This window comes from Drosophila montana, unplaced genomic scaffold (genome assembly GCF_035044405.1).
Source record: "Drosophila montana isolate Dmon_TW-CO22-7 unplaced genomic scaffold, ASM3504440v1 contig_3734_1, whole genome shotgun sequence".
NCBI classification, from domain to species: domain Eukaryota; kingdom Metazoa; phylum Arthropoda; class Insecta; order Diptera; family Drosophilidae; genus Drosophila; species Drosophila montana.
The window spans coordinates 289484-315527 of NW_026998621.1; the positions used below are offsets into that span (position 1 = coordinate 289484).

At 39.2% G+C, this 26044-nt stretch overlaps 7 protein-coding genes across 10 annotated transcripts; 2 read left to right on the forward strand and 5 right to left on the reverse strand.

Moving 5' to 3' along the window:
* Positions 1-3355: 3355 nt before the first annotated feature.
* Positions 3356-9860, forward strand: tadr (torn and diminished rhabdomeres). The gene is made up of 9 exons (XM_064695338.1): positions 3356-3830; positions 5805-5950; positions 6020-6214; positions 6281-6372; positions 6450-6584; positions 7520-7674; positions 7733-8402; positions 8893-8991; positions 9053-9860. The coding sequence occupies exons 1-9, from the start codon at positions 3817-3819 to the stop codon at positions 9575-9577; spliced, it is 2031 nt and encodes a 676-aa protein (XP_064551408.1). The 5' UTR covers positions 3356-3816; the 3' UTR covers positions 9578-9860.
* Positions 9861-10211: 351 nt separating this feature from the next.
* On the reverse strand, positions 10212-12886 carry LOC135437395 (uncharacterized). Of its 4 annotated transcripts, none has more exons than XM_064695311.1 (4): positions 12821-12886; positions 11668-12007; positions 11082-11350; positions 10212-11016 (listed from the first exon to the last, which is right to left on the reverse strand). In XM_064695311.1, the coding sequence occupies exons 2-4, from the start codon at positions 11984-11986 to the stop codon at positions 10351-10353; spliced, it is 1254 nt and encodes a 417-aa protein (XP_064551381.1). In that variant the 5' UTR covers positions 11987-12007; positions 12821-12886; the 3' UTR covers positions 10212-10350. The 4 variants fall into 4 exon arrangements, with proteins under 4 accessions (XP_064551381.1, XP_064551380.1, XP_064551382.1 ...); XM_064695310.1 differs by having other exon boundaries at positions 11668-12004; positions 12821-12875; XM_064695312.1 differs by lacking the exon at positions 12821-12886 and adding an exon at positions 12629-12755 and having other exon boundaries at positions 11668-12004.
* A 292-nt stretch (positions 12887-13178) lies between these two features.
* LOC135437398 (uncharacterized) lies at positions 13179-14836 on the reverse strand. Its single transcript, XM_064695316.1, has 3 exons — positions 14503-14836; positions 14003-14271; positions 13179-13942 (listed from the first exon to the last, which is right to left on the reverse strand). Exons 1-3 carry the CDS (start codon positions 14819-14821, stop codon positions 13277-13279), a joined length of 1254 nt encoding a protein of 417 aa, XP_064551386.1. The 5' UTR covers positions 14822-14836; the 3' UTR covers positions 13179-13276.
* A 125-nt stretch (positions 14837-14961) lies between these two features.
* LOC135437406 (uncharacterized) lies at positions 14962-16979 on the reverse strand. The gene is made up of 3 exons (XM_064695328.1): positions 16568-16979; positions 15801-16075; positions 14962-15744 (listed from the first exon to the last, which is right to left on the reverse strand). The coding sequence occupies exons 1-3, from the start codon at positions 16920-16922 to the stop codon at positions 15088-15090; spliced, it is 1287 nt and encodes a 428-aa protein (XP_064551398.1). The 5' UTR covers positions 16923-16979; the 3' UTR covers positions 14962-15087.
* A 314-nt stretch (positions 16980-17293) lies between these two features.
* LOC135437407 (uncharacterized) lies at positions 17294-19940 on the reverse strand. The gene is made up of 3 exons (XM_064695329.1): positions 19572-19940; positions 18409-18547; positions 17294-18332 (listed from the first exon to the last, which is right to left on the reverse strand). The coding sequence occupies exons 1-3, from the start codon at positions 19725-19727 to the stop codon at positions 17455-17457; spliced, it is 1173 nt and encodes a 390-aa protein (XP_064551399.1). The 5' UTR covers positions 19728-19940; the 3' UTR covers positions 17294-17454.
* A 419-nt stretch (positions 19941-20359) lies between these two features.
* On the reverse strand, positions 20360-22491 carry LOC135437399 (pickpocket protein 28). The gene is made up of 7 exons (XM_064695317.1): positions 22320-22491; positions 22138-22264; positions 21801-22085; positions 21656-21743; positions 21199-21284; positions 20663-21144; positions 20360-20599 (listed from the first exon to the last, which is right to left on the reverse strand). Exons 1-7 carry the CDS (start codon positions 22480-22482, stop codon positions 20448-20450), a joined length of 1383 nt encoding a protein of 460 aa, XP_064551387.1. The 5' UTR covers positions 22483-22491; the 3' UTR covers positions 20360-20447.
* A 1873-nt stretch (positions 22492-24364) lies between these two features.
* On the forward strand, positions 24365-25725 carry LOC135437403 (uncharacterized). Its single transcript, XM_064695322.1, has one exon. It carries the CDS (start codon positions 24394-24396, stop codon positions 25636-25638), a length of 1245 nt encoding a protein of 414 aa, XP_064551392.1. The 5' UTR covers positions 24365-24393; the 3' UTR covers positions 25639-25725.
* Positions 25726-26044: the final 319 nt, after the last annotated feature.

Here is a 26044-nt window from a genome sequence, read left to right on the forward strand (position 1 = left end):
TTGAAATTCATTATTTTTGTATGCTATAAAGCAATTAATTTGGGTGAACTTTTCAAAACGAAACCCGTTTTAAAAATTGCGTTTTAGGTAGCTCAAATTTATGTGGCGTTTTTTTTTAAGAACTTATTTTAATATTTTAAAGATTATTTATACCAATCAATGAAGCATACTTTAAAATAAACTTTGGAATAATTCTTTATTCTTTGCACACAATGTTATACAACATTTAAATATGGTAACGCATATATTATCTATTTTTTCAGAAAAAAAAAATCTTTTGGAATACCCATAGTGGGTATAAGTCTATTGTAGAGCTATGTTTCCTGTAGTACCTTTTGTAAACCTATTTATTATCAATCGAATAATCGTTAGAGCTTCTATATTCAGAATTATATTCGTTGGCTTTTAATTATTATTTCACATAAGATTTATCTATCAGCTGACAACACAAAGATCAAATCTTTCAAAAAGTTTGTATATTTTAGCTTAGATACCCTTGTAGTGGTAGTATACGAATACTTTCCGGTTCCAAATTGTCATCGACTTCCGCCGAAATTGACCTACTTTATTTGAGCTAACTCGAAGAGTGTGATGCAAGCGACATTGAATCTTAATTATGGCTTTTCTTTAAGGCCCTATCGATTAGCTTTTACACACACATTGTCTGGTTTGTAACATCTATTTGAAAACTCAACCGACTCAAACAACTCATAGGCCCTACAAAGTTTTCCATCTATGGATATGTAAATTATCAATAATATATGAGTTTTGATAAAGATATCACGCTTATGACACGTGCAAGATATATAATTATATATATTAGAATTGGATAAGTATGTAAATGTATATGAAACGTGTCGAAACTGAGTGAACAAAAATATAATATATAATGTAATATAATTCGCCTCATAACTGATTAAATTAAAGATGTTCAGAATTTTGTATACATTATAAAGAAATACCCACAATAAATAATATATAATTATTATGAATACCTAATATAAAAATATTTAAATTTAATAAAAGAAAAACTTTAATTGACATGTGAATGCTTACGAATTTGTTAATGAATATGCAAAAGCTGATGTAAATTTTATAAAAATAATATGCGTAAAAACTTGTTGGGCATATAAATGCCTATGATGTTGGCAAATATTGAAGAAATGCCCAGAGCGTTGAGTTATTTATAGGTCACAGCGAATGGGCCTCAGCTCTATTTAAAGTCCACTTTAACAACCTTAACAATAAGCCAAACGCCGGTCGAGAGAGCGGCGCATTAAATGTGATTTTAATTAAATTAGTAGGCAAATCATAAGTAAAAAGGCCAAACAGACAACTGAGGCTGAGTTATTAAATAAAAAATAAAAACAACTATACAACAGCTGAGCTATAAACAATATAATGCCCACATATCTCACAGGTAACTGAATGTACCAAAAATAAAAATGACTCTAAAGTTGGATGGAAGGTCGATTGCTGGAGTCGTTGCTTTGATGAGTGCTAAGTGACCGCAGCCTCTAAAATTCAAAGCTCAGTTCAAACTCAAAGCTGAAAGATACAAATGCTCAAGTCCAAAGTTTTTACCTCAGCGCGGGGAATTTGTTAAATAATATAGATAAGTATATACGAACGTTAAATACATAATTTGGTGCAACCGTCTGGCAGTCGCCTCAAACTTGTTTTCATCTGGACTAATCCAGTTTAATGTTCGCAGTCTGAAATCGTACAACACTTCAACTAGAACTCCGAATAGTTCTAAATATATATATTTGAGATGCCTTCGATTAGCACATTCTTCTTCACATTCTTTCTTTTATTTAGATTAAATCTTAGCACCTTGCGTGGGTGTTAGTCGAATTCACGGGAATTCTCGTTTATTTGCTCATTCCTCTAAAACTGATGTCACTATTACCCAAACACGTAATATCCAGATGATATATAAGCAGTTTAAAGGGCTCGTCAAATCTAACTTAAATTTAAATAACACTTATAAAAAACTTTTTTCTTTCTTTTATGTGTCTTCAGTTTTACAGGATGACTTAATTACTAGTTTTCAAATCCAATTTGCCTACTTAAAAGGTTATCTTTAAATTGTATCTAATCATTTATATAATTTTTAGCTATAAAAATTAAAAAAAAAAAAATTAAATAGACAAGCAAAAAGAAATGTCTAATTTTTGACCTACATTTATTAAACCTTGTAAAAGGAATTAAAATGTAAATACAAAAATTAAATATTATAAAAATTTTCTGTTTTTCAAGATATTTTTACCAAACTCAGCATCTTATGTCTACAAGTGTGTTTCTCTTCTTCTTCTTTAGATATTCTTACTTTATTATATAAATTAATATTTTTTTACATAGATATTTGTAAATTATAGCCGATTTGATACAAAATAAAAAAATCGCATAAAAAAATTTTCCACCAATATTCCACCTTTACCAATGAAATTTTTCTTCTTCTTTTTTTATTTTTATTCTTAATTGAACCGTGTTTTAGTCAGCACAAATAAGTAAACATTTAGTTACATTTATAAATATTTTCAAGTGATTTTTGTGAAAGAGCTTCAAGCGAATATTAGAGATATATTTTTTATATATTTTTGCATTTATTAAACAAATTTTTCAAATGTTATTTTTAAGAAAACTGCTTTTAAAGAATGTTTATATTTTATTTATAAGTCACATAATGTATATGCATATCTACTTTTTATCTGTACAATGAGCTGTCTGCTTCTTTTGATATAGTATAAACAAGTCTTTAGATTCTGAAGTTATGCTAATGGAACGAGGTGCAGTTTTTTTTTATTTATTTTTTGTATAAAACATTTTTTTATTGTACACAGTTGATTAAACCGGTTTGCAAACTGATGAACGCGCTTTGATGCGAAATGCATCACAAAAATATGCGTTTTATTGAGATTTTTTATCACAAGAGATTCTTTAAATATACAGTCAGATATATTTTTGAGAGCAGAGTCAGATAATCCGATATATATATATAATTATTTCTGTATCAAATATGTTCTACTACATTTTTTCGGGCTTGCAAGAATAAAATTAAATTCTTTTGACTCTGCTTTTCTATGAAAAGGCGCGCAGTTATGTGCACAAATAAATGACACTTGCCCCGCACTTGAGCCACATCAAAAGTCACGAATCAGATTACGTGCCACATGCGACGCTGCCGCTTGCCGCTTGCCGCTAGCAAAGAGCAAGAGGCAGAGAGCAAACAGCGGTGCAACCAATTGCAAACGTAAACAATCGGCAGTGCGCAGGAGCCGCACGTTGTGCTCAGAAAATGGTGAAGAAAAGCTTTCGCTTTTCACGGAAAACGAAAAGCTTCAAGTGAGCACTCAGTCAATTGCGGCCAATTTGAGTGAACGCTACGTTAAATATTTTGTCAGGCATTTAAACGTACTGAGTGCGGGCCATAACGAAATAGTTGGCAACGTTTTTGGCCCATTGTGCGAGCTGTTACGCGTCAAGGCGTCGCTAGTCACGTCGACGTGGCTAATTAAAGGCAATGCCAAGCCACAAGTGACACAAACTCGCGGAGACTCAATCACAACAGTTCTTTAAAATTATCAATTCAATTAATTGTTGAACGAACGAGAAGCTTGCAATGCACTGCGCGAAATAAATATGCAATTAGCAAATAAATGTCAAATACAAATAAATTCCAACCACTGAGCTTCTGGCTGGCAGAAAGCCAGCAAACGTAACCCGCAGTCAACAAAACAGCTAACAGAAGGCAGACAACACACAGGCCACACACACACACGCGCACACACACATAGAGAGGAGCGTCCAACCATGTCGAGCGCCAGGTAGCCCAACACCCAACAACCATGCAGCACCCTAGAGATTGGGCATGTCATATCTTGCATTCATGGTCAAGCCGTTTGGGCCAACATGCATATGACGTTGATATTGTGTTTTTTTCATATATTTGTTGTGTGTAATCAATAAATTGATTTTTGATTGCTTTGGTTGGGTTTTCCCTATCTGTCCACCCACACGCCTATTGTCTGTTTAGCATTTGTTTTCCTCTATTTTATTTATTTTTCGTATATTTTTTTTTTTGCCATTTTCCATGTTTGTTGCGGCGTCGCATTGACTGGCACTGTTTGTGCCCTTTTCTCATTCATTTGACTTTTGTGTGCGCTACAACAGTGCGTATGTGTAATCAAGGCTGCAAACCACTTTCGAACCGGTTCAAGCATGGAATTCTAGTTTTCCATTTATGATTAACCAACCCATTAATCGGTTGGGCAGGATAAAGAATAGCCAAAGCTTATGCTGAATCGAATGGAATTTGAGAAAATATAATCAAATACATTTCTTTTTGGATATTAGAAAATATTGAAAAATTTGTAAGAATTATTTTTATGACGTGAATATGCAAAATTAAATAATGTTTGTTTTATAAATAACACGATTTAAATATAAGAAATTAAATTTTTTTTATATTTTTTTTTAAATCTGTTTACTATTATACAAAAAAAAAGTAAATAAAAAATATGTAAATAATTTTTTGAGGCACAATAGAAAAAAAAAAACACGTACTTCATTTTGTAAATGCACAAATGCCTCAATCGTAAATTATGTTCAATTAAATTTGGCGTACAAAATATTTTATTTATTATTATTATTTATTTATCTTTTTATTTTTTGTATTATTTATATTATTATGGGTTTTCTAATTGCATCACAGACACGATGAAGGTATTTTATTAGCCGATCCGGTTTTAAGTATTTGTTTCAGTTTTTTAAATGAATTTTAATTGTTTTAAAATGTTGTAAAAAAGTAAGTTTTTATCCTGGCAGTATATCATTTTAATTTGTCAGCTGAGCCCTAAGTAGTTTTTTAAACGCCCAAAAGTGTTAATTTATATTGTATTTATTCAGCTTTATAAAACTTAACTTTGTTTAACATTAGTAGAAATAATTAACTTTTCTTAACTGATATCATTCGTAAGAGCTAATATGTAGGTAATAGAAATTCGTTATGTCCAAAGTTTCTTCAACGACTTGTTTATGTCGCTGGCTGGTCACGCACTTTGCCAAACTAAACAGCTAAACCAACAAGCCACACAGCGGACAGACAGACAGACAGACAGACATGACTCTGACATTTATGAGAACCATTGAGAATGGATGTGTTTTATTTGCAAATTATTATTTACTCGTGCTGTGCTCGGTCTAGCTGCCAGCTAAAAATAGGACGAGCGAGTGTCACAAATCGAAATGAAAATGCGAAAAGCGACTGCAAGTCATGAAAATAAAATGCGACAAATTTCTAATGAAATGGGAGAAGTCACTTAAATTCAGTAAAAAGGGTTCAAACTATTATTACTGCAGTTAGTTAGCCAATTTAGTACATTTGGGCCACTTAGCTGGCGCCTTTGAAATTGCCAACATCTCGCTCAAGCTAGCCAGACAATTGCCATGTAATTAGGGATAATCGTGCGTCTAAAATATGCACGAATTATGCATACACTTACAGCAAACAGCAAATTGGCCAAAAAGGAGGAGAGCAGGGCTTCAATTACGAAACAGGACACTGTGCAGGACAAAAGCCAAATGGTTGAATTTTAAATGAGTCATCCGACAGCTGGAGAGCAAACCGAACCCACGCCCACATTGCGGCCAGCTCGTCGGCTTGGCGCCAATAAGTGTCCTGCTTGATCCTTTATTTTTTGTGTGTATGTGTCGACGCTTGTCCGACCAGCATTACATTAAGCTTTAATTATATTTGCCATTGGGATTTAATTAATTTGTGACTTTTATCATCCTCGCAGCCTGCTTGACGCGCTCTGCTGCGGCAGCGGCGCTCGCCTGGCGCTGGGCACCTCGGTAATTGCCTACCTGATAGCCTATAATGAGGCCGCCGCGCCGGGTCTGGTCTTTGGCACAGTGCTGGCCACTATCTATGGCGCAATGGCAGGTGAGTAGCAGCCAGACGTTGCTTTTCTATATATTTTATACATATATATATATATCTTATTCGAAACAGCGCGCTGCAAGTCGAGTCTGCGCAGCCTGCAAATGCCGTATGTGCGCGCCACAAATAAATTTGACTTTGGCTGCCTATTTCTGGCCACCTGGATGGATGCACTGACGGCCATGTGCGCCTGTGCGGCGCTCGCTCGCACATTGAGCGCCTGTTTGGATGCCATGACCGGCGGCCTGGCCAGAATACTTATACTGGGTATGTGTGCACAATATTTCGGCCTGCACTGTAGCGAGCTTAACCAATTTTGTTGCCTACTTTTAGGCCGCAATTCACCCGCCAATGAACCTTGGCCGGATGTGCTTGGTGTGGCCGTTGTTTTTCTGGTAACTGGCATGTTTATGCTGGGTCTTGAGGTGCGTTCCACTTGCAACTGCATCTTGCAACAAGCCTTTACTTTGCCTAACCAATTTTTCTGCCTCTCTTGCTGCAGCACTCGAAGGCCTTCAGCTTCATCATGACACTCGGCATGTTCGGTCTGAATGCAATTCTCAGCGCTGTCGGCTGGTGGCGTGGCGATTTCCTGGCCTGGTCGGAGAACTACTTTCAGCCAAACGGCATAAGCAGCGTAAGTGGATCAATCCCCATATTCAACCCGGCCCGCACCGCCCCCCGTTCATAGTCTGTCTCTGACAGTTGGCTAATGGGCGTGTTTTTAGGTCAGTGCACTTTGCGCCCTTTCTTTAGGTTTTTTGCTTTTTTTTTTATCGATTTTTGTCCGCATTGACGCCGGCGGCTTTCGTGACTGGCGGCAATTGAATCCGCAGGATGTGAGCTTTTGATTATGACACGGCATCCTAAGTTTTTTTTTTTTGCAGCGGATCCTCTGCTCCTCGGGGTTTTTTGGTGTGTAAAAGGATTAGAGTTTTGTTTTGTTTTTGTGAGTAGGTCTAATTATTGTTTGCTTAGAACTCGGTGGACTCAGTGGACTCTCTATTCCTCCCTCTTACTCCCTAACTTCTATGGGTACGGCATATAATTTTCTAGCTCCTGTAAAGTCCATTTATTTTAGTTTATTCAACTAAATATGTGGATCATGCGGATTATTTAAGAAATTAAGTGAAATAAACCCTTTAGAATTTTGTACCCGGTTTGGTTGTGTAGCATTAGGCCAGGCTATGTTGGTTATGTTAAGTAAGGTTATGATAGGTAATGTAAAGTAAGGATATGTTGGGTTGTGCTATGTTAAGTTGGGTTATGTTAGTTGAGGTACAGCTTAACATTACAGAGATCTTTAGCTCTATGTTGCCTCACGCTTATTTAAAGCCTGTAAAGATACATTTCTTCCACGAGAATATATTGTAGAATAAATTGTCTACTATTGTACACGATGAAGCAATAGTGTAAAGTATATATAAAACAGAAACTTGTATTAAGAAATGCGAAACCGCATAGGATTGAGAATAAGCCACAATTTTTATTTCTGTCCCCGCACACACATCACTCCCTCCCTCTCTACCACAACTTATTTCTCATTTACCTTTGAAATCTCTCTCTTTACAGTTCCTTTTGACCACCGCACTGTTAACCTATGCGTTTCCCAGCGTTTACCCTCAGCAGCATCGCGGTGGCCGCATCACAGCGTTCATGGTCGTGGCTCTGGTGTGCATTTCGCTGCTGCTGACCGCCATTTGCCTGTCCACAGTGCTGCATTTCAAGTGAGTAATTCGTCAATTAAATTAAAGAAAGATAACCCCTTGTTTACCTTACAAACAGAACCCGGGAAGATTATGTGGCCGTGCCGCTCTTTAACATACTGGATGACAGTGGCTTCCATAAGCTGGTGCCTGCCTCTGCCTGCATGTTGCTGTTGACCAGCTCGGCGGCGTTTCTCGAAATCTTTCCCGAGCTGTATGGCATTGTGGTGCGTCTGGCCACCTCCGAGTGGCGCATTCTCAGCAAGCAAATCAGTTACGAAAGCTCGGACAGCGGCAATCCCGTTCTGGCCGTTTTCATAGCGGGCAGCCTGTGCGCCATGTTGGCCTTCGCCTGTCCCTTGCAGCATCTCAGCTATTGCCTGGCGGCCAGTCATCTGACTGCCGTCTTTCTGCGTGCCTTCTACTTGTTGTACATCCCGTATCGACCCAAGTTCATGCAGCCCAGCAGCAGCGAGTCCTCCCTCTCCTACAGTCGCCTCTCCACGGCGCCCATTGCCAAGAGCAGCAGCTGCAGCAGCGCCGCCACGGCCGGCTCCAGTCGCGTGAAGCGCAGTCTCTGGAACATTGGCTTGCCCAAGCAGCGGGGCCTGAAGAAGCCGAAGAACAAGCAGCGCAATAAGCCCGAGGTCGAAAAGGAATGGCTACTGCTGGGCGAGCCAACATCGCCCTGTCCGCAGCGCGAGGGCAGAGATGTGGAGTCCACCATTTTGTCGGATAGCGAGCCGCCGGTGAGTGTAGATGAATATTCGATCCAAAAAAGGCATTTAGAAGCAAATAAGAAAGATATTTTTTATTATAAGATGTACATCTGTAATAATAATAATTATTATAATAATGGAAAGGTAGTCTCACAAAGGAGAGGGGCCATTGTGTCGGATTTCTCCAATCAAAGGCTATACTCTGTGCCAGGGTGGAATTTCTAGTTCCTTAGTTTGTCGAAGTCCTTTCTAACAAAGCACTCTAAAGTGCCACAGTTTTGCCCTGTTGTGGGTCGAGAGCTGTTGAAGACAGTTCAACTGTTTATTTTCAAGCTTCGAGCTTATCCTTTGAGCTAACCATGAAAATATTGATGATGGTTCCTCTTAGATCTTTTTGAAGAGTTACCCAATGCTAATGAGACTCGAGTATTAGGTCCAAGAAGCCCTTCACCTTATTTAATCATTATTATAATTAATTACTTTTTATTATTATTTAATTACTTTTCCTCTATTCCGACAGCCATCTGACTTTGAGTACCCTGATAAGTTCGACAAAAGCGATTCGGATACCTCAACGGACATCGATGCTATAGTCGATGAGTATCGTCAGAAGGTAAAGGTAAGTTGAGTATATGCTCAACCTTCGCTCAAACCAAACTAAAACTCTGCTTTGTTTTCAGGTGACCACAGCTGGTCCGCTGGAGCGGAGCGTTCGGGTGCCCACCGTCAGCTCGTGGAGGGTGACCATTTTTGCGATTGTCGTCATCGGATTGGGGAGTGCACTGTGTGTGGCTGGTTTGGTGCTGCGCTGGGCACCTGCCGCGTTCACCGGCGCCATTGGCGTCTTTATTGTGGCCATTATGATGGGCATCATACCGCAGTACACGGGCAGCGTGATCAATGTGAGTCCCGTGCTGTGCGCCATGTGCCTGCTGCTCAGCGTTGTCTTCTTCTCGGCCTGTGCGGTCCACTCCTGGCCTGGCGTGCTCGTCTGGCTGCTCGGCGGACTCATTCTGCTGATGCGCTGTGATAAATATTGCTGCAACTGCTTCGAGCAGACAACCATATTGAATGCTCAGCTGATTCCCAGTGTTTCCGGCAAGGCATCGACATCGGCGGCGGCGGTTGCAGCCACCAGCATTAGGATGCCCCGTCCGCCCAAGGGTGTGATTAGCTTGCCGCAACGCGTCAGCGGCATCAGATGACAGTCAGAGTCCTCCGAAGAGGAGGGCGAGGATCTGTTCCATGAGGACTTTAATGTGCGCGACTACGATGATGATGATGCCAACGAGGATTGCTGGACTGACTAGCCGGCAGCCTTTGTGTGACGCCTTTTTAATGTAGCTAGGCTTTTAACTATTAGAATGCGGATTTTCAATGACGAATCTTGCTTGAAGCTAGTATTATAAAAACTATAAATTTATATATTTATGTATGCCATCATTCTAGCTAGAGTCTATATATATACAAACAAATCTATATGTTTCTAGTTTCTAATAAATAATGAATGTCCAAATAGCTGTACGGAAATGTACTTAAATTTAGGATAGGGCTATTAATATATAGGTACACTCTGTGGCCTTATTCTAACCTATTGTAATTGGTGGAACAACAATTTGGATGAAGTTGAAGTCTAAAAGGAATATTTTATATATTTCTTACAAGTATTATTCCAAATCCTTAAATATTTAAAAAAAAAAACCCATCTAAATCTGGCAACATTATTCTTGGTAAAAATTCATGCAAAAATGGTACCCTGAAATATCCTAAATAGACATAGGTCAAAATTTGCCACATTTTCATTAGGTATGGCTTTAGATTAAATTCGCATCTAAATCTGGCATTATTATTCTTATATTTCGCTGCTATAATTTCTCGCACAATGTACTCTGGTAATGCCTATTGATAACGCTACATATTTTACAGATTTACGAATTTACAGATTTAACAGCTGTTAAGATTACACGATTGTATTCACTTAAACATCTAGATGCTCGTGCTCCATCAGATAATCAACTAGCTCCTCGATGGGCTCCATTATCGTTTCTTCGTAGTCCGGCTGCATTTGCATCACTCTCAGATACATTTCGCTACGATCACAGTTGAGGTAATAATCAAATTTCTCAGGCTCCTCTGTGCTCAATTTGTTGGATATGCTCGCCGACATCTTTGTCTGTGGCTCGGTTAAGGCTTTAACTGTCAGACCAAACAGGCGTGTGCGTTTGCAATCCTCCATAAAGTTCTCTCTACTAATCAGATTAGTGGGTAGGCCAAGTCGCATAAATTCGGATTGGAGACAATCATAATAATGCTCCAGTGCCTGCTCATAAATCTCACGTCTCTCCCTGACCGAGGGCACGAGTATATAGAGCACGAAGAGCACATCCAATGTGGGGGAGCAATACTCGGTCAACTGGAAGTCCACAATGCAACAGGAGTTGGGCAGGCTGTCATTCTTGTTGGCGAAACCAAACAGTATATTACGATCCCAAGTATCTCGATGACAGAGCACACTTCGAATGGTTTTCGAGGGTTCTACTAGATGGTCCGATTTGGTCAGCAGCTGGTAAAGTTTTTCCCTGATGAATCTTTGAGCGATGTCCGTTTGGTATTTCTTGTGTCGTGCAGCCAAGAAAACGATGCCCTTATAAGAAATATTTTATTATTAAGTTGTATTTTTGAGGAGTGCTATCTATAAGTTATACACACCTTGAAGCCTGTGACAAACCATTCAGACTTCTTGTTCATTAGCAGCTCGTTGAACACATTCTTGTAGCGATCGCCAATATTAAATTGTTCGGCCTCCTCCCAGGCAATGCTTGCGGCGTGCAAAGCTGCCAAATGTTGCAGTACCAATTTATAATGTTCGATGGTGTGACTCTCCGTGGTTTTGAGATGTCGATAATGCAGAGTGAGATCCTCTAGTACCATTATGTCGTCTCGACTGTAATAGCACTGCGGAAAGATCTTGCGGCTTGCTAATGAATTAAAACTTTATGTTACTATGGAATTCAAGTATGTACTTCTTAAAAAATAGACTACTTATTATTATATATGTATATATAAAACTGTCAGGAGAACGAGCAGATGCTATTCGAGTTGTTGTTTGAGATATATTTGCGCATAATTTAATCAACATCGGACTACTTTATATTTTGGCCCTCGGAATAGACACTCGGAAGTTTTATTGTGTTATAAAAAAATATATAATATTCCTTTTGTTAATAGACATCTTGAAAGAGCATTGCGTTCTTGTTATAACGAACGTTTGCTTACAAACTCAAAAATAACCCACCATATCTCTGTATATTTGGCAACAGTTGCCTGTAGATGGCCGTTTCCTTGCGAAAGACCCCATTGCGTTCACATTTGGCTCTAAGCGGTGCATTTTTACGGGGTAAACTTTTGACAAAGTATTGCAAATTATGTTTCGTTTTAGTTCTTGTGTCTTTCAATTCCAAGCGCAACTTATAGTACTCGCCCATGTAGCCCATTAGATCATTCGAGCCCGCATCGAGTTGTCGCTCCAATAAAACCAAATTATCATCGTCTGTTTCCAGGTGAAGCGTACGTAATGCTATCAAGCGACATTCCTCCAAGCTGAGCAGTTCCATGGATGCTGGCAGTTAGATCTACTAAAGAGAAACAAGATTAAAATTTCCTTTGGTCCAGTAACCTACGACAAATCATATAAAATAACACACACCGCAAACAAAACTTGCATCAAAAGCAGACCTCGTATCTACAGGGGCTATCAAAGGAATTGAGCTGTTTTGGGAATCAGTTTTAAGCTACTTAATTGAGTGCCCAGGTCTAAGAACGGATCGTTAAGTTTGTGGAAATCAGCAGCAAGCCAGTTCTAATCTTATCACATTACAAGGTCAACCTTCCCATGAGACGCAACTAGTTCATGTGTATAACCAATGAACACACAACAGGGTATATAGTATAGAACATAGTATATATTTATATTATAGTATATAAATATAGTATACATATTAGTTGGCTTTAATCTGCCTTTGACATGCCTTTTTTTCGTGGCAGACAACTTCAACCATCCATTCTATTGCGAAGAGCAAACCACATACAAATAGAAGTGCTTTAGAGCGGCGAAAAACAGAGAGCAGGCGAGAGAAGAGATTGAGTTAAGGCTGTTGACCGAGAGAGTGTTATCTTTTCTTACAGACAACAATCGCACGCGATAGCAGCCAGGTGCAGTGCTAAAGAGATAAGCCGAATATATTAGACAGGCTCACCAAAAACTGAAGAGAGCAATTGACAGCGAAGCACAGCACACAAAACAAAATGCACTAATTATTCAAAAAAATAATTAATAACAAATTAAAGTTAATTGTTAGTTCTAAGTTGGGATTAAGCAACTGTTGCTGAAGGGAAAACAGTTCTATTACGATTTTCGGTTATAAGTTAATAATTTTTTGTAATTTTACTCAAAGATAATTCGGAGCGCAATTTAGAAAACACGTCTGTTCGCGATAAATCGTCTTTCGCTTTTGTTTGATCAAAAAATATTTGAATTTTTCCCAGCATCAAACAAAATTTTAGCTTTTTTAATCGCATATTCAAAGCTTTCAGAGCTGATAAGATGGGGTTACCAGGTTTGCATTGTGTAAAGATTAAATATAAGAAATTCCCTTTCATTTGGATCTTTGATAGTATGTCAGCTGCAGGAAATAGTCCCCATATAAAATCTGAAATTCTCATGCCTACTAATTAATCTCACAACCATATATATTACATTTATTAGAATACAAAATCAACCTTTAAATAACTGAGAACTGATTCAAGTTTTGGATAATGCAAGTGAACTTTACTTCTGTCGTAACAGATTTCTATAACAGCTATTACGAGTTCTTAACAACGAGAATATAAAGGAACCCATCTACTTAGGTGTACAGGCTCTCGTGCTCAATCAGATAATCAACTAGCTCCTCGATGGGCTTCATTATCGTTTCTTCGTAGTCCGGCTGCATCTGCATCACTCTCAGATACATTTCGCTACGATCACAGTTAAGGTAAGAGTCGAATTTCTCGGGCTCTTCCGCGCGCAATTTGTTGGATATGCTCGCCGACATCTTTGTCTGTGGCTCGGTTAAAGCTTTAACTATCAAACCAAACAGGCGTGTGCGTTGGCAATCCTCCATAAAGTTCTCCTTGCTAATCAGACCAACGGGTAGGCCAAGTCGCACAAATTCGGATTGAAGACAATCATAATAATGCTCCAGTGCCTGCTCATAAATCTCACGTCTCTCACTGACCGAGGGCACGAGTATATAGAGCACGAAGAGCACATCCAATGTGGGGGAGCAATACTCGGTCAACTGGAAGTCCACAATGCAACAGGAGCTGGGCAAGCTGTCATCCTTGTTGGCGAAACCAAACAGTATATTACGATCCCAAGTATCTCGATGACAGAGCACATTTCGAATGGTTTTCGAGGGTTCTACTAGATGTTCCGATTTGGTCAGCAGCTGGTAAAGTTTTTCCCTGATGAATCGTTGGGCTTTGTCCGTTTGGTATTTTTCATGTCGTGCTGCTAAGAAAACGATGCCCTATTTGAAATATATTTATATAAGGTTCAGCGTAAAGGATAAGCTATATAGATTACGCACCTTTAAGCCTGTGATAAACCACTCGTTTTGCATGTTCATAAGCAGCTCGTTGAACACATTCTTGTAGCGATCGCCAATATTAAATTGTTCGACCTCCTCCCAGGCAATGCTTGCAGCGTGAAGAGCAGCCAAATGTTCCAGCACCAATTTATAATGTTCGAAAATGTAGCACTCCGTGGGTTTTAGATGTCGATAGAGCGGCGTGAGATCCTCCAGCACCATTATGTCGTCTCGACTGTAATAGCACTGCGGGAAGAGCTTTCGGCTTGCTAAGATTAAAAGAAATTAACCATCAAAAAAAACTACCTACGGACAATTATATCATGATTATGGAATATTGATATTGAATGAAAACCTCCTTGGATTTTAGAGATAACTTGGTCTAGCCTTCCTAACAGATGATACTGAATAATCGATAGTAACAAATTTTAGTTAAGCCATAAGATAAACTCTTGGCTTGTCTCACTAAAACTTAGTCTACAAAGTAAATATTAACCCACCATATCTCTGTATATTGGGCAGCAGTTGCCTGTAGATGGCCGTTTCCTTGCGAAAGACCCCTTTTCGTTCACATTCGGCTCTTTGCGGTGGATTTTTGTAGGGTATACTCTTAACAAAGTATTGCAAATGATGTTTGGAGTTAGTTCTTGTGTCTTCCAATTCCAAGCGCAGCTTATAGTACTCGCCCATGTAGCCCATTAGATCATTCGAGCCCGCATCGAGTTGTCGCTCCAATAAAACCAAATTATCATCGTCTGTTTCCAGGTGAAGCGTACGTAATGCTACCAAGCGACATTCCTCCAAGCTGAGCAGTTCCATGGATGCTGGCAGTTAGATCCATACTAAAGAGAAGCGAAATTTAACTATCTTTCCTAACTCCCAAAAGCCGTTGAACTTTGTAAATAACAGAACTTATCTTTTTGATTATAAAATACTTTTATTTTTCTAACAATCCTAACAATTTTGGTGTTTTTTGTATTATATCAGCGCTAAGATAATATTAAAGCAGAAACTTTCAGAGCTGATAAGATGTGTGTGTTACCAGGTGAGCATTGTGTAAACTTCGAAGATAAGACAGGGCCATTTCACTTGGCTTGTTTAGAGTATGTCAGCTCCAATAAATCCTCCACACAGGCATATATATAACATCTGAAATCCTCATGCTCGCTCATTAATCTGAGCACCGCTTCGGTGCGATCCACATTACAGAAACGATGAAACTCCATGGGCTGCTCATCCTTGAGCTGCTTCAGATAGTTTTCGGGCAGTCGTAGCATGGTCGCGGCTATGCAATTGTAGGTGGCACCGAAGAGAGCAAAGTCCTGCAGGGATTGGTCGAAGTCAGCTCGACTGAGCTTCTCCTGCTGCGCATCGATATTCATGTCTGTTAGCTCTGCTACCAAATGCTCATAATAGTAGCCCGTTATGCGCTCCATCATCTGCTTGCGCTGGTCCGGCTCCACATTTAGGTAGCTGGCCATGAGCAGGTCCACAGCTGGCGGTGCATAGCGGCACAGCTGAAAGTCCACCAGCACACAGCCCACATCCTGGGGATGTTCCTTGTGATAGAACACATTGCCGAACCAGGCGTCACGATGCAGGAAAACATTACGATGCACGGGCGATGGATTTGCCATGAAATAGACTCGATCCAGGCAACGTGGCAGCTCATTGGCAACATAATCCTGAGCAGCTGCATCCTTACGCACCTGGGGATGTGCAGCAGCAACAGCCAGCACAGCCTGCAAATGCAAAAATTTGGGTTTAAAGTCTTTTGTGTATGCGCCCCAACTGTTACCTTTAAACCGGTCGTCCACCAGACAATATCGGGATCGATTGACTTCTCCAGCAGCCACTCCCTGAATACCACCCCAATGGTCAGCCGATGGCGTCGCTCATAGGCCACGCTGCTGGCATGTAGGGTAGCCAATGCCTTGACCATGGGTCGCAGCTCCTGTTCGCTTAGGAAGCGCGTCTTCGCGGGCAGCGATCTGTAGCCCAGATCCTCGATATTTTGCATTACAAACAGATCATCCCGGGTGAAATAGCACTTGGCACACCACACATGAGCAGCTAATTGGGATTAAAGATAACAAATGTAAATGAAATGGGATCTGTGTAATAGATAATTGTAGTAGGAGCATTTTCTTAATCTTTTTGAAATACAAAGTAAAATGTTTATAAAAGAAACTAAGCGCTGATATAAAGTTCCGTCATTGTGCAAATTTTGATAAGGTATTAAAAACATAATAAAACTTGTAATTGCTTAAATTGATAAGGTATCTTTAAACAACAGAAAGGTTTCGCACAGAATAAATCTATTTTCGACAAATCTTTTTTATACGGAAGAAACACAATAAAGTAATCCCATTTAGTCAGATAATTGTATCGCCATAAATTTGTTTCAATATATTAAAAAACAATAATTATTTATTTTTGACGAAAGATTTTGAGTATATCGACTGATATCATCAACCTGATCAAGAGTGAACACATATAAATTATGATCGTAGATGTTTTATTCTTCTCTACACATAATTTTGTCTTTGGTTAAGTAGCACTTACACAAATTTTTCAGTTCATTCAGCAGCAATCCATAGAGCTTAGCCTCCTTTTTTATGATACTAGACTTTTCCTCATAGTAGGACATATCTGCATTCTCGTATGCCACAGATTTCACAAAGAGACGCATTGTGCTCTGCTCCGACTCATTTTGCAATTGATAGCTGAGTATTAGATGATAATATTCCCCTAGGAAGCCCATATTCTCTATGGCTGGCACAATTTTAAATTCCTTTAAGCTCCCCTCTTGATTCTGATCTTCCAGCGCAGCTTTCAGTATATTCTCACATTCTTCAACCGTAAACAGATCCAGGCGATTGGCACGCGTTAGCACGGGATTGTAGATGTCTTCGCTCATGATGTCGGTCTAATATAATTAAAATTACGTACACAGCGAAAAACTCGAACGTACTCTGCGGGAGACCGTGTCCAACTAATTACAATTTCGAGGCATTGGCACATAAGAAATCATTTATTGTTATACCCTAACCCAAAGGGTATGTTCACGATAGCCGCGATAACAAACATAAGGTTGATCTAATGAAAGGTCAAGATAGATGGTATTTATATTTATTTAATTGTATGCATTTATCCAAAAAATATATATATATCTATTAAAAAATCGTAAAATACGTTTTGATAAGGCTTGGACTTGAACTTCATTTGAATACTTAAGTAAATTCCATTCCAAGCCAATAAGATAATACATTTAAAATATTAATAATAATCCTTCGTTGATTTAGTGTATTTACGGCTCGGTGAGTTGTTTGTTTGTTTTGTTTTCTGTAGTTTTTTTTTCGCAGCTTATCGCTCTCACAGCTCACAGGTGAATAGACCAGGGAATTCAATCTTATCGGTGCCGGTAAGAGTAGAGAGAGTTCAAAAGAGTTCTATAAATTAGCCGAAGCGATTTCCATGACTTCCACGCAACACTCTTCCATGGAGGCTCTGAACTCTGCGTTCTCCCGCATATAATCCAATATAATTTCACTGCGATCCACATATTTGAACTCGTTGGTAACGAATGCGGGTGGCACCTTCACAACTGTGGCAACAGCTGCGCTGTAGACAACCGCAAGGAGGCGGAACTCTTCGTAGGACTGCAGCAGTTCCGTTTTGGATATTATTTCAGACGACAGCAAGCCAAAGTCCTCTAAGTTCTGCTGCAGACAATTGTAATATAAATCAATGCAATTGGCCTCCAGACGCCGTCGCTCCATGGTTGTTAGATTCAAATAGATACTGAAACTCAAATCGACGGCTGGTGGTGAATAGCGGCAGGTCTGAAAATCAATAAGCAAGCCCGCATTTGTGGAATCAGCAGGAAAGAAAATGTTGCCCGCCCATAGATCTCGATGGCAGACTACGTTTCTAAATTTGTTGGAGGGTGCCACCTGTTCATAAGTTCTCCGGGCAATCTCGGCCAACTGGGCGTCCAGACCACCAACATATTGGCTCGTCTGGTATTGTGGCAGGCTTTTAATCACGGCCAGAATGGCCGACAGGCCCGTGGTGTACCAGGATATATCGGGTGCAATTGTTATCTCAGTAAGGCTTTCGCCAAACTCGTGGCCAATATTTTTGTCTCTGCGCTGCTCGTAGACCAAACTGGACGCATGGAAGGCAGCCAGGGAGCGCAGCAATTGATGCAGCTGCTCCGCGTTAAGCAGTCTCTCCGAAGCTGCAGAATAGCCAATGTGCTTAATATTCTCAAGCACCAAAAGATCAGAGCGCGTGAAATAACATATGGCGCTCCATTTGATTTTGGCTGAAAACCGAAATAAAAATGTTTAACAGCTTAATTTTTAGTGTTTTTTTAGCGCTAATTTTTCGTAATTACGCACAATATCTTTGCATGTCAGTCAGCAAGGTATCATACAGGCACGCCTCTTTGCGAAAGATTGCCTCTTTTTCGGGCTCATCGCTTTTCTCTGGCAGCGCTTTCACAAAAAGCTGTTGCTGTTGGGGACTTTTGTTGTCCTCCTAAAAGTATGCAATAAATATGATTTTTACTTCACAAAGAAATCTTAAACAGGATTATATGTTCAGATTATGTATGTTTTATTTGTTTGTAAATGTTTACATTACTTTGTTTGTGTTGTGTACAAGAGCGTGGGCATGGGCATTCTTACTAATAAATGATAATACATAAAAATTCAAAAATAATTTTTTTTTATTATTTTGTATTTATTTATTAATTTCACTTTTTTTTATGATAAAAATGATGTGTAATGGTAAAATTGTCCATTTAAGACAGAGCCATAAATTATCCGACGCAAAATCACCTTATACATAACTTCCACAATCATTGAGCTAAAGTAACGAAATTTGTTTTATCTGCTTACTGATGATTTCTTTTAAAATTGATTAAAAACATTCACGTCACGCACACTTGATAATTCAAGAATTGTGTATATTGAACCATTTACAGTTTACGTTAAAAAGCTCATTTTTCACCTGCTGGTAGTAAGTAATATTAATGCGCATTTTGTTACATTTCGAATACTGGCTGCGATAAATAACCCTTTAAATATTAATTTACTGATAAGGGGCTATGACTGAATATAATTTTATTAGTTCAACAAAAAGTACGTGCATGAATGCTATTTATATTTCTTAAAATTGCTATATGAATGTTAACTATATATATTATATCAATTATATTCAGAGACACTACATACATATACTTGGGTAAATTGAAATATTTTTAAATAACATCCTCGTTATTATTATCTATATTGATTATATTATAGCAGTCTAATCTGCAGAAATGAACGAAAGTTTTTATAAATATGGATAAGATCAACAAAATCTGAAGAGCAGAAGCTAATGTTGTATACCAAGAGAGAAGTAGAGTATTGAAAAGCGTGTGTACATACAAAAAGAGTATATGCTTATGCCAAACCACAACCAAGTAATCATTTAATAATCACGTTTAGTTTAATACACCGAGTTCAATGAAAGATCACTGCGACAATAATCTCAATAATTATTTGTATTAACTTACAGTGCAGTAGCTTAAACTTAGCGTATAATAATCGCCCAGATAACCAACGGCACTGTTATCCCTTTCCACTTGAAAATCGAGCAGATGCAGTTGCTCATTTGCAACATTTAATAGATTCTTTAAGATTTGCACACATTCCTCGTGCGTTAAGAGCATATTGCGTATACGCGCCGTTACGTATACGCACGGTCTCTTTCTCTTTGAATAGCAACAAATTCGATTTTCACGCCACAATTTAACCGTGTGTTAGCGCTGCGCAACGCGATTAAACTGAGCGAAAAATCACATTTATTTTTACAATTCACTCAGTTACCGAATCTCTGAGAACTGTTCGGTATGCATGGGATTCGTTGTTTTCTCGCGATAAGATATATACGTGTGGCCCCTATGGATACGTTGACTATATGCACACTTGTTGAATACACCTCGCGAGCATTTTATACTTTTTCTCATGTTTAAATTTACGCGCCTTATCAAAAGAAACAAAGAAAAATAAAAGCAATTCAAATTTAAGCCTAGGATATAATTAAGTATTCATATCTTTGGTCAAAATAAATTGTTTTATATTATTTATTTATTTGGGTATATTTTCACTCTTTGTTAATCGTAAGCTGTGAGCTCACAAGCAATGGCTACTAAGTCAATAAGCAGCCTAGCATGGGATTAGAACCAGCACCCTTCAAGTTTACTTACCGTGCTCAGCAATCGGCAAAGAAATTGACTAAGATTGAGCTGCAGTTTAAATTTTTATTAAAAGAAAACTTAATTTCTTAAATGTATTCCTGTTCCTTTAAAATCCGTTGAATATTTTTCTTTCTTTCCTGCTCCGGAAAACTAAAAACGTGCTAACTAGTGTTAGCCAATTAGCAATCGATTTTAGTGTTCACTTTTCAGCTGGCTGAGTCGCTTCTGGCGTCGCTTCTCGTGCATGTAGCTGGTATAGGGTCGTATGGTCATATAGTATATAATCTCCACAAAGCTCAGCAAGCTGGCGCCCACAAAGAGGCCCGTTGTGCCACCGATAGACACTGCAAACGACACACATGCAGCAACAATTCGCAGAGTTTCGGACAGTTCTGTGTGCAACTTACCAACCAGATCCAATTTGCCTCGCACCAGGTTGCGCTTGTAGCGCTCTGTGGGTAGCTCAATGAGGGCTACTTCAATTTTGGACACGGGATTCTGGTTTCCATATATATTATCCTTGCTGTCGTACACGGTGGTGATGTCCACCTCAGTGCAGGAGGGCAGGCAATCGCAGACTAGTCCCTTACGGCCACGGCGACGTGACCATTTGGCAATGATCACCGAGAGATCCTCGTAGTTGCGATTCAGGCACTCTAGACCATCCATGTTGCACAGCTGCCAATCGGGCGAGTTGGGTGTCAAGTGGCTGGAGCAATTGCACAACTCCATTTGCCTATCCTTGCGGCACTGCACCGTGCAGGCGCTATAGCTGTAATACCGATGCACATCCAGAATATTCTCATCCGGAAAGCGACAGTTGCGCTGTTGGACGCTCGTCTGGCGGATCTGCTCATCGTTCTCAATATCACGCTTGGACACATAGCGACTGGTGGACATCAACTTAGAAATGTTACGAAATATAGCAGGTAGCGGTACTTACACAAACGATATGTAGGGACCCACGACGAAATAATCTGTTTTGGGTGTCACCAAAGTGGGCACCTCCTCAGTTCCTAATATAAAAACCTGTTGCAGGTGAAAATAAATACAATATGTGACAAATAAGCATAGCTGATTAATTCTTAAGAGTTTTTAGGGAAGAAGATTCCCATTATTAATTAATAACTCTTTGAAAAGACAACTTACAGATATCTAATTTTTTCTCTCACTACGCATATTATATATATATTTTAATAACTTGTCCTGCAAAGCTAATTATCTTTATCCCTGCTTATATTCTCATTCTTATTTGCACTTTCTGAAAGCTTCGTGTATATTGAAGTATATCTCCCTCCTTCTAACAGATGTAATCGTTTGGGTAAGAATGTAATAACACCAAGGCAATTCAGACCTGAGCACAGACTATATCCTAATCAAAATATTCAAAACTATCTTACCGTTGCCTCTGTATGCAGTTCCATTTTCAAGGACCCTGGGCCCGTATAACGGTTGGAGTACATATTGAGCTTTGGGCCCTTGAGCTTGCTAAAAATAAGAAAATATTGCAAATATAACAGATTTTACATACTTAACCCTACAAACCCCGCCTGCATTGAATTGATGGCATAGCAAATGCCCAGTTCCGTTTCCAAGCGTTGAAAATATGTACAGCAGTCGAAGGGCGTGTTATTCCACTCACAGCTCTGTATGGAGTCCGCACAGCTACTTCTTACCAGCTGGGCGTAGTACGAGAAATTGGAGTAGAAACAGGCAGCTGTGGACTCCTCGCCGCTGCATTCGTGCACCGTGTGATAGGACTCGCCGCGAAAGAAGGCAATCTCGCTGAGCACCTCCTCCAAAGTGAAGTCGTGATCGACACCCCAGAGTCTGGTCGGGACTAGGAATTATATATAGGATAAAGGGTACACAAGCTACCTACTGTTCGGCTACTTCCTGTATGCGATCCATGTTCTTCGATTCGCAAACTATAATGGCCGGAAAATTGGTATTCCAATCGCGATAGGAACTCTCCACCACAAAGCTAATGGCATTATTCTCAAAGGCAGCTGAAATTATGATATGAATATACCCTAAACTATTCCCAAGTATTTATAATCTCACCCAGCGATGCTTTGATGAGAAGCCAGGAAGCATACCAAGAGGCCGCCAGGCAAACGACCCAAAAAATGCGCTCCAGCCAGCTGGCATCTTCATCCACTATAAAACGCGCTCCATGCAGCGTAGAATTCTTCAAATATTCCTCGACGCTTCTTCGCAAGCGCATTGTGAAGCACTTCCCTTGAGCTCTGGTTAGCTACTAAATATTACTTCCTCATGACCAAATCAATATATCATAATTAACTATTTCCATCTCGATAAAGTTCCAGTACAGCTGTTGACTTTCCCAGCAATCCAGACACGCATTTGAAATAAAAATCCCATTTCCCAGCTATTAGACAACATTTATCTAAAGATCAACTTAATTACGCAGCGTACGGCTATATTATCTCTTGCATTAGTTTTGTTTGCCATAAGTCAACAATGGACCTGGTCCAGGTTTTAGATAGTATTCCGCATGATAAGCACGCGTCTGAGGTGCGCGACAAGCGCCTCGTTAATCCTTATGACAATGTTTAACCAGACCCTAATGATGTAGATGTTTAGTATATGTAAATCTTCTTCACATGACAACAGCTGGTGCGGAATACTGTTTTAAATGGGTTTAGATGTGCTATACCTTCAATTTGCTGTAACTTTTAATTGCAATCAAAGTAATCCAAATATTGTATTTTCTTAATTAATCATATCTAGAAATTGGAAGATGTGAAATGTCATAAAAAAGATCTATGCTTATGTAATCAATAATTTCTATATAGCTTTAACGGTCTTTTCAGACTTATCTCGTACGTGATAAAACTTCGCGAGCTTTACTGAATATATTTTTAATTTTATGTATAGTTTTTCACCCCAAAATAAGAATAAGGTCTGTTTCTATAGGAAACCAATTACTCTCTCTCTCTCTGATAATACAGAAACAAAATATTGTTTCACTTTAATAAAAAATAAATACTAAAGAAAATATATTTATGTAATAAAGAAATTGAATATTTTTTTAGTTTTTTTGGTATATATAGGACTTATTCTTATTTAAAAATAAAATATAAAATATATTCAATTTTCGGATCATCACAACCAAGCGTTACGATATTCCTTTTAGGGTATTTGATATTCGCATAGCTGTCCGCATGGGGCATATGAAACACACCCATCTCGTCGGCGATGTTACTAGAAATATGTTTAATCTGATTAGGCCTTTGGCGCTATATTACAATATACTACCTACTTTTGTTGACATCCTTAATGTACATTTAAGAAAAAGAAAAAAAATTAAATTTTGTTCACCAGCTGTTAAGCTAATGTATCATACGACCTAGCCTATATCGTAAACCATTTGCGTCTGTTCATTTTGTTTGAATTAGAAGCCTAACTGTTTTTCCTCAATGGATTAAAATACGTTTTTATTATGAATGAAGCACCAGATGTCTGCTCGTTAACTAATCATCATACCCTTTCTGAAGCTATACGATTTTCTATAACTTTAATATATATAACTATTATAAAATTAATATAATATTCCCTATACTGAATGGGTGGAAAACTAAATTGTTGTATTGCAATTTATATATTCACTAAATTTGTCAATTAAATATGTTTACAAGGAAAAATTTGTTGAAAGTTTAAACCATATGTAAAAAATCTTTAAAGCTCGTTTTTTACATATATTTTAAAGTCAGTATGAAAATATTTAGGCTTTACACAGTTGCCTGCAATGCACGAGTATCTGAGTAGAGTTGAGTTTTGTTTTCTTCTTGTTTCCATTTGTTAACAGTTAAGTGGACTCGAGAATACTGAATAGAAAAACCTTAATAAAGAATTGATTTTCACAGAAAATAAACTCCTGCAAGGGTATCTAAACTTCGGCGGCACAGAAACAGTTGCTTCTTCTGATACTAGGTTAGTTTAGAAGCTGGTAGAATATGCATTAGTAATCTTTTCTCTCAGATCACGCTGATGCGCTTATCAGAGGAGAAGTTTATAGCGGCTTTGCGACAGCTTTGCATTTGTATATTTCGCCACGGGGCGAATGTATAAAGCGTTGGCCCCACTGGAAGTGGCCGAAACAGTCGGAATCAAGATGGCAACGGCATTGGAGCTGAGCAGCACCGATCTACAGGGCCTGTGCCAGAGCTATCTGCACCAGAACGAGATGAATGCCAAATTCGAGGTTGTCAGCTATCAGCTACAGCCCACATCGGAGGCGCCCGCCGGCTTCCTGGGCAGTCACTTCTATCTGCAGGTGATCCTGCAACTGCAGGAGACAGGCGAGATGAAGCAGCTGTGCCTCTTCTGCAAGTCAGCGCCGGAGGGCAATGCCTCGCGCATGGAATATCTAGAGAATTTCGGTGTCTTTCAGAAGGAGATTGCCGTCTATCAGCATGTGCTGCCCGAGCTGCAGGCAGCCTGCGCAGAGATAGCGCCCAAATGCTACTATGCGGACAAGAATCTGTTGGTCTTCGAGAATCTCATCGATCAGGGCTACCGCATGGGCGCAGCACGCGATGGTCTGCTCAACTTTGAGCAGCTGCACTGCTGCCTCAAAACGTTGGCGGCAATGCACGCGGGTTCCATTATCAGGGATCAAGGCAATAGTCAAAGACTTCACTTGGAGGAGAACGCGTATCCCTCAAATGTGCCGCCGGAGCACTTGCGAATTGTTAACTTTAATCAGGCTTGTGAGGTCTTGAAGGAGTTCATCAAAACGCTGCCCAAGTATCAGAGCCAGCTGGACTACATATTGGCCAACTTTACCAAGCGTATGTCACGCATCTTTGAACTGGCCAAGACCTCAAAGACGCGGCTCAACACCCTTTCGCATGGTGATCTCTGGGCGAACAATGTGCTCTTCCAGTATGGCAAATATGGCGAGACGCCGCTCCAGTGCCGCTTTGTCGACTTCCAGCTGGCCAGATACGCTCCTCCAGCCATGGATCTGCTCACCGTGCTAACCATACCCACGACGAGCCAATTCCGAGCTGTCCATCTCGACGAGCTGCTGGCCGAATATTATCGCTTTATGACGGAGTTTCTGAAGCGCGCCGGCTTGAATATAGCTCACTTTATAACAGAGGCAGAGTATTACGATTCAGTGGAAGAGTATCGCATTGTCGGTCTCATCGAGAGCTGCCTGTTCTGTCATCTGGTTATACTGCCGCCCGCCAGCACCCAAGAGCTGACCGGCTCCGCTGATGGCTTCAGCGATTTCTTCAGTCGCAAACGCATCGAGATCTGCATGAAAGCCTTCAAATCTGATCAACTGTACAGAGATCGCATGCTGGACATGCTACAGGACTTTGTCGATCATTATGTCTTACAATCTTAGTAAATAATCAATTAACATAATTTAAAAAAAAAATACAAAAAAATATACTACAATATATTTTTATACTTATATTGTTTTGAAATTAAAGGATAATCAGGATAGTCTTCTTTCTTATTTACTTTTCGTAATCCACACTAGGCTAGGTGCTTGATCGCCATAAAAATCTACTTGATTTCTTAAACACTCTGCCATGAAGCTTAATTTAAATATAAAAATTTTGTACTTATTAAAATACAATAAATATTATCCCTTTGAATATCATGTTGAATTCTCGGATAACTTATTGCACGAAAAATTAAATCTAAAATTTCGGTTAATAAAGGAAAAGAAAACTACCTTTATTCACTTGACAAAAATGGTTTTATAAAATCAATCATTTTCGAATGTCCAAATCGATAAATATCGA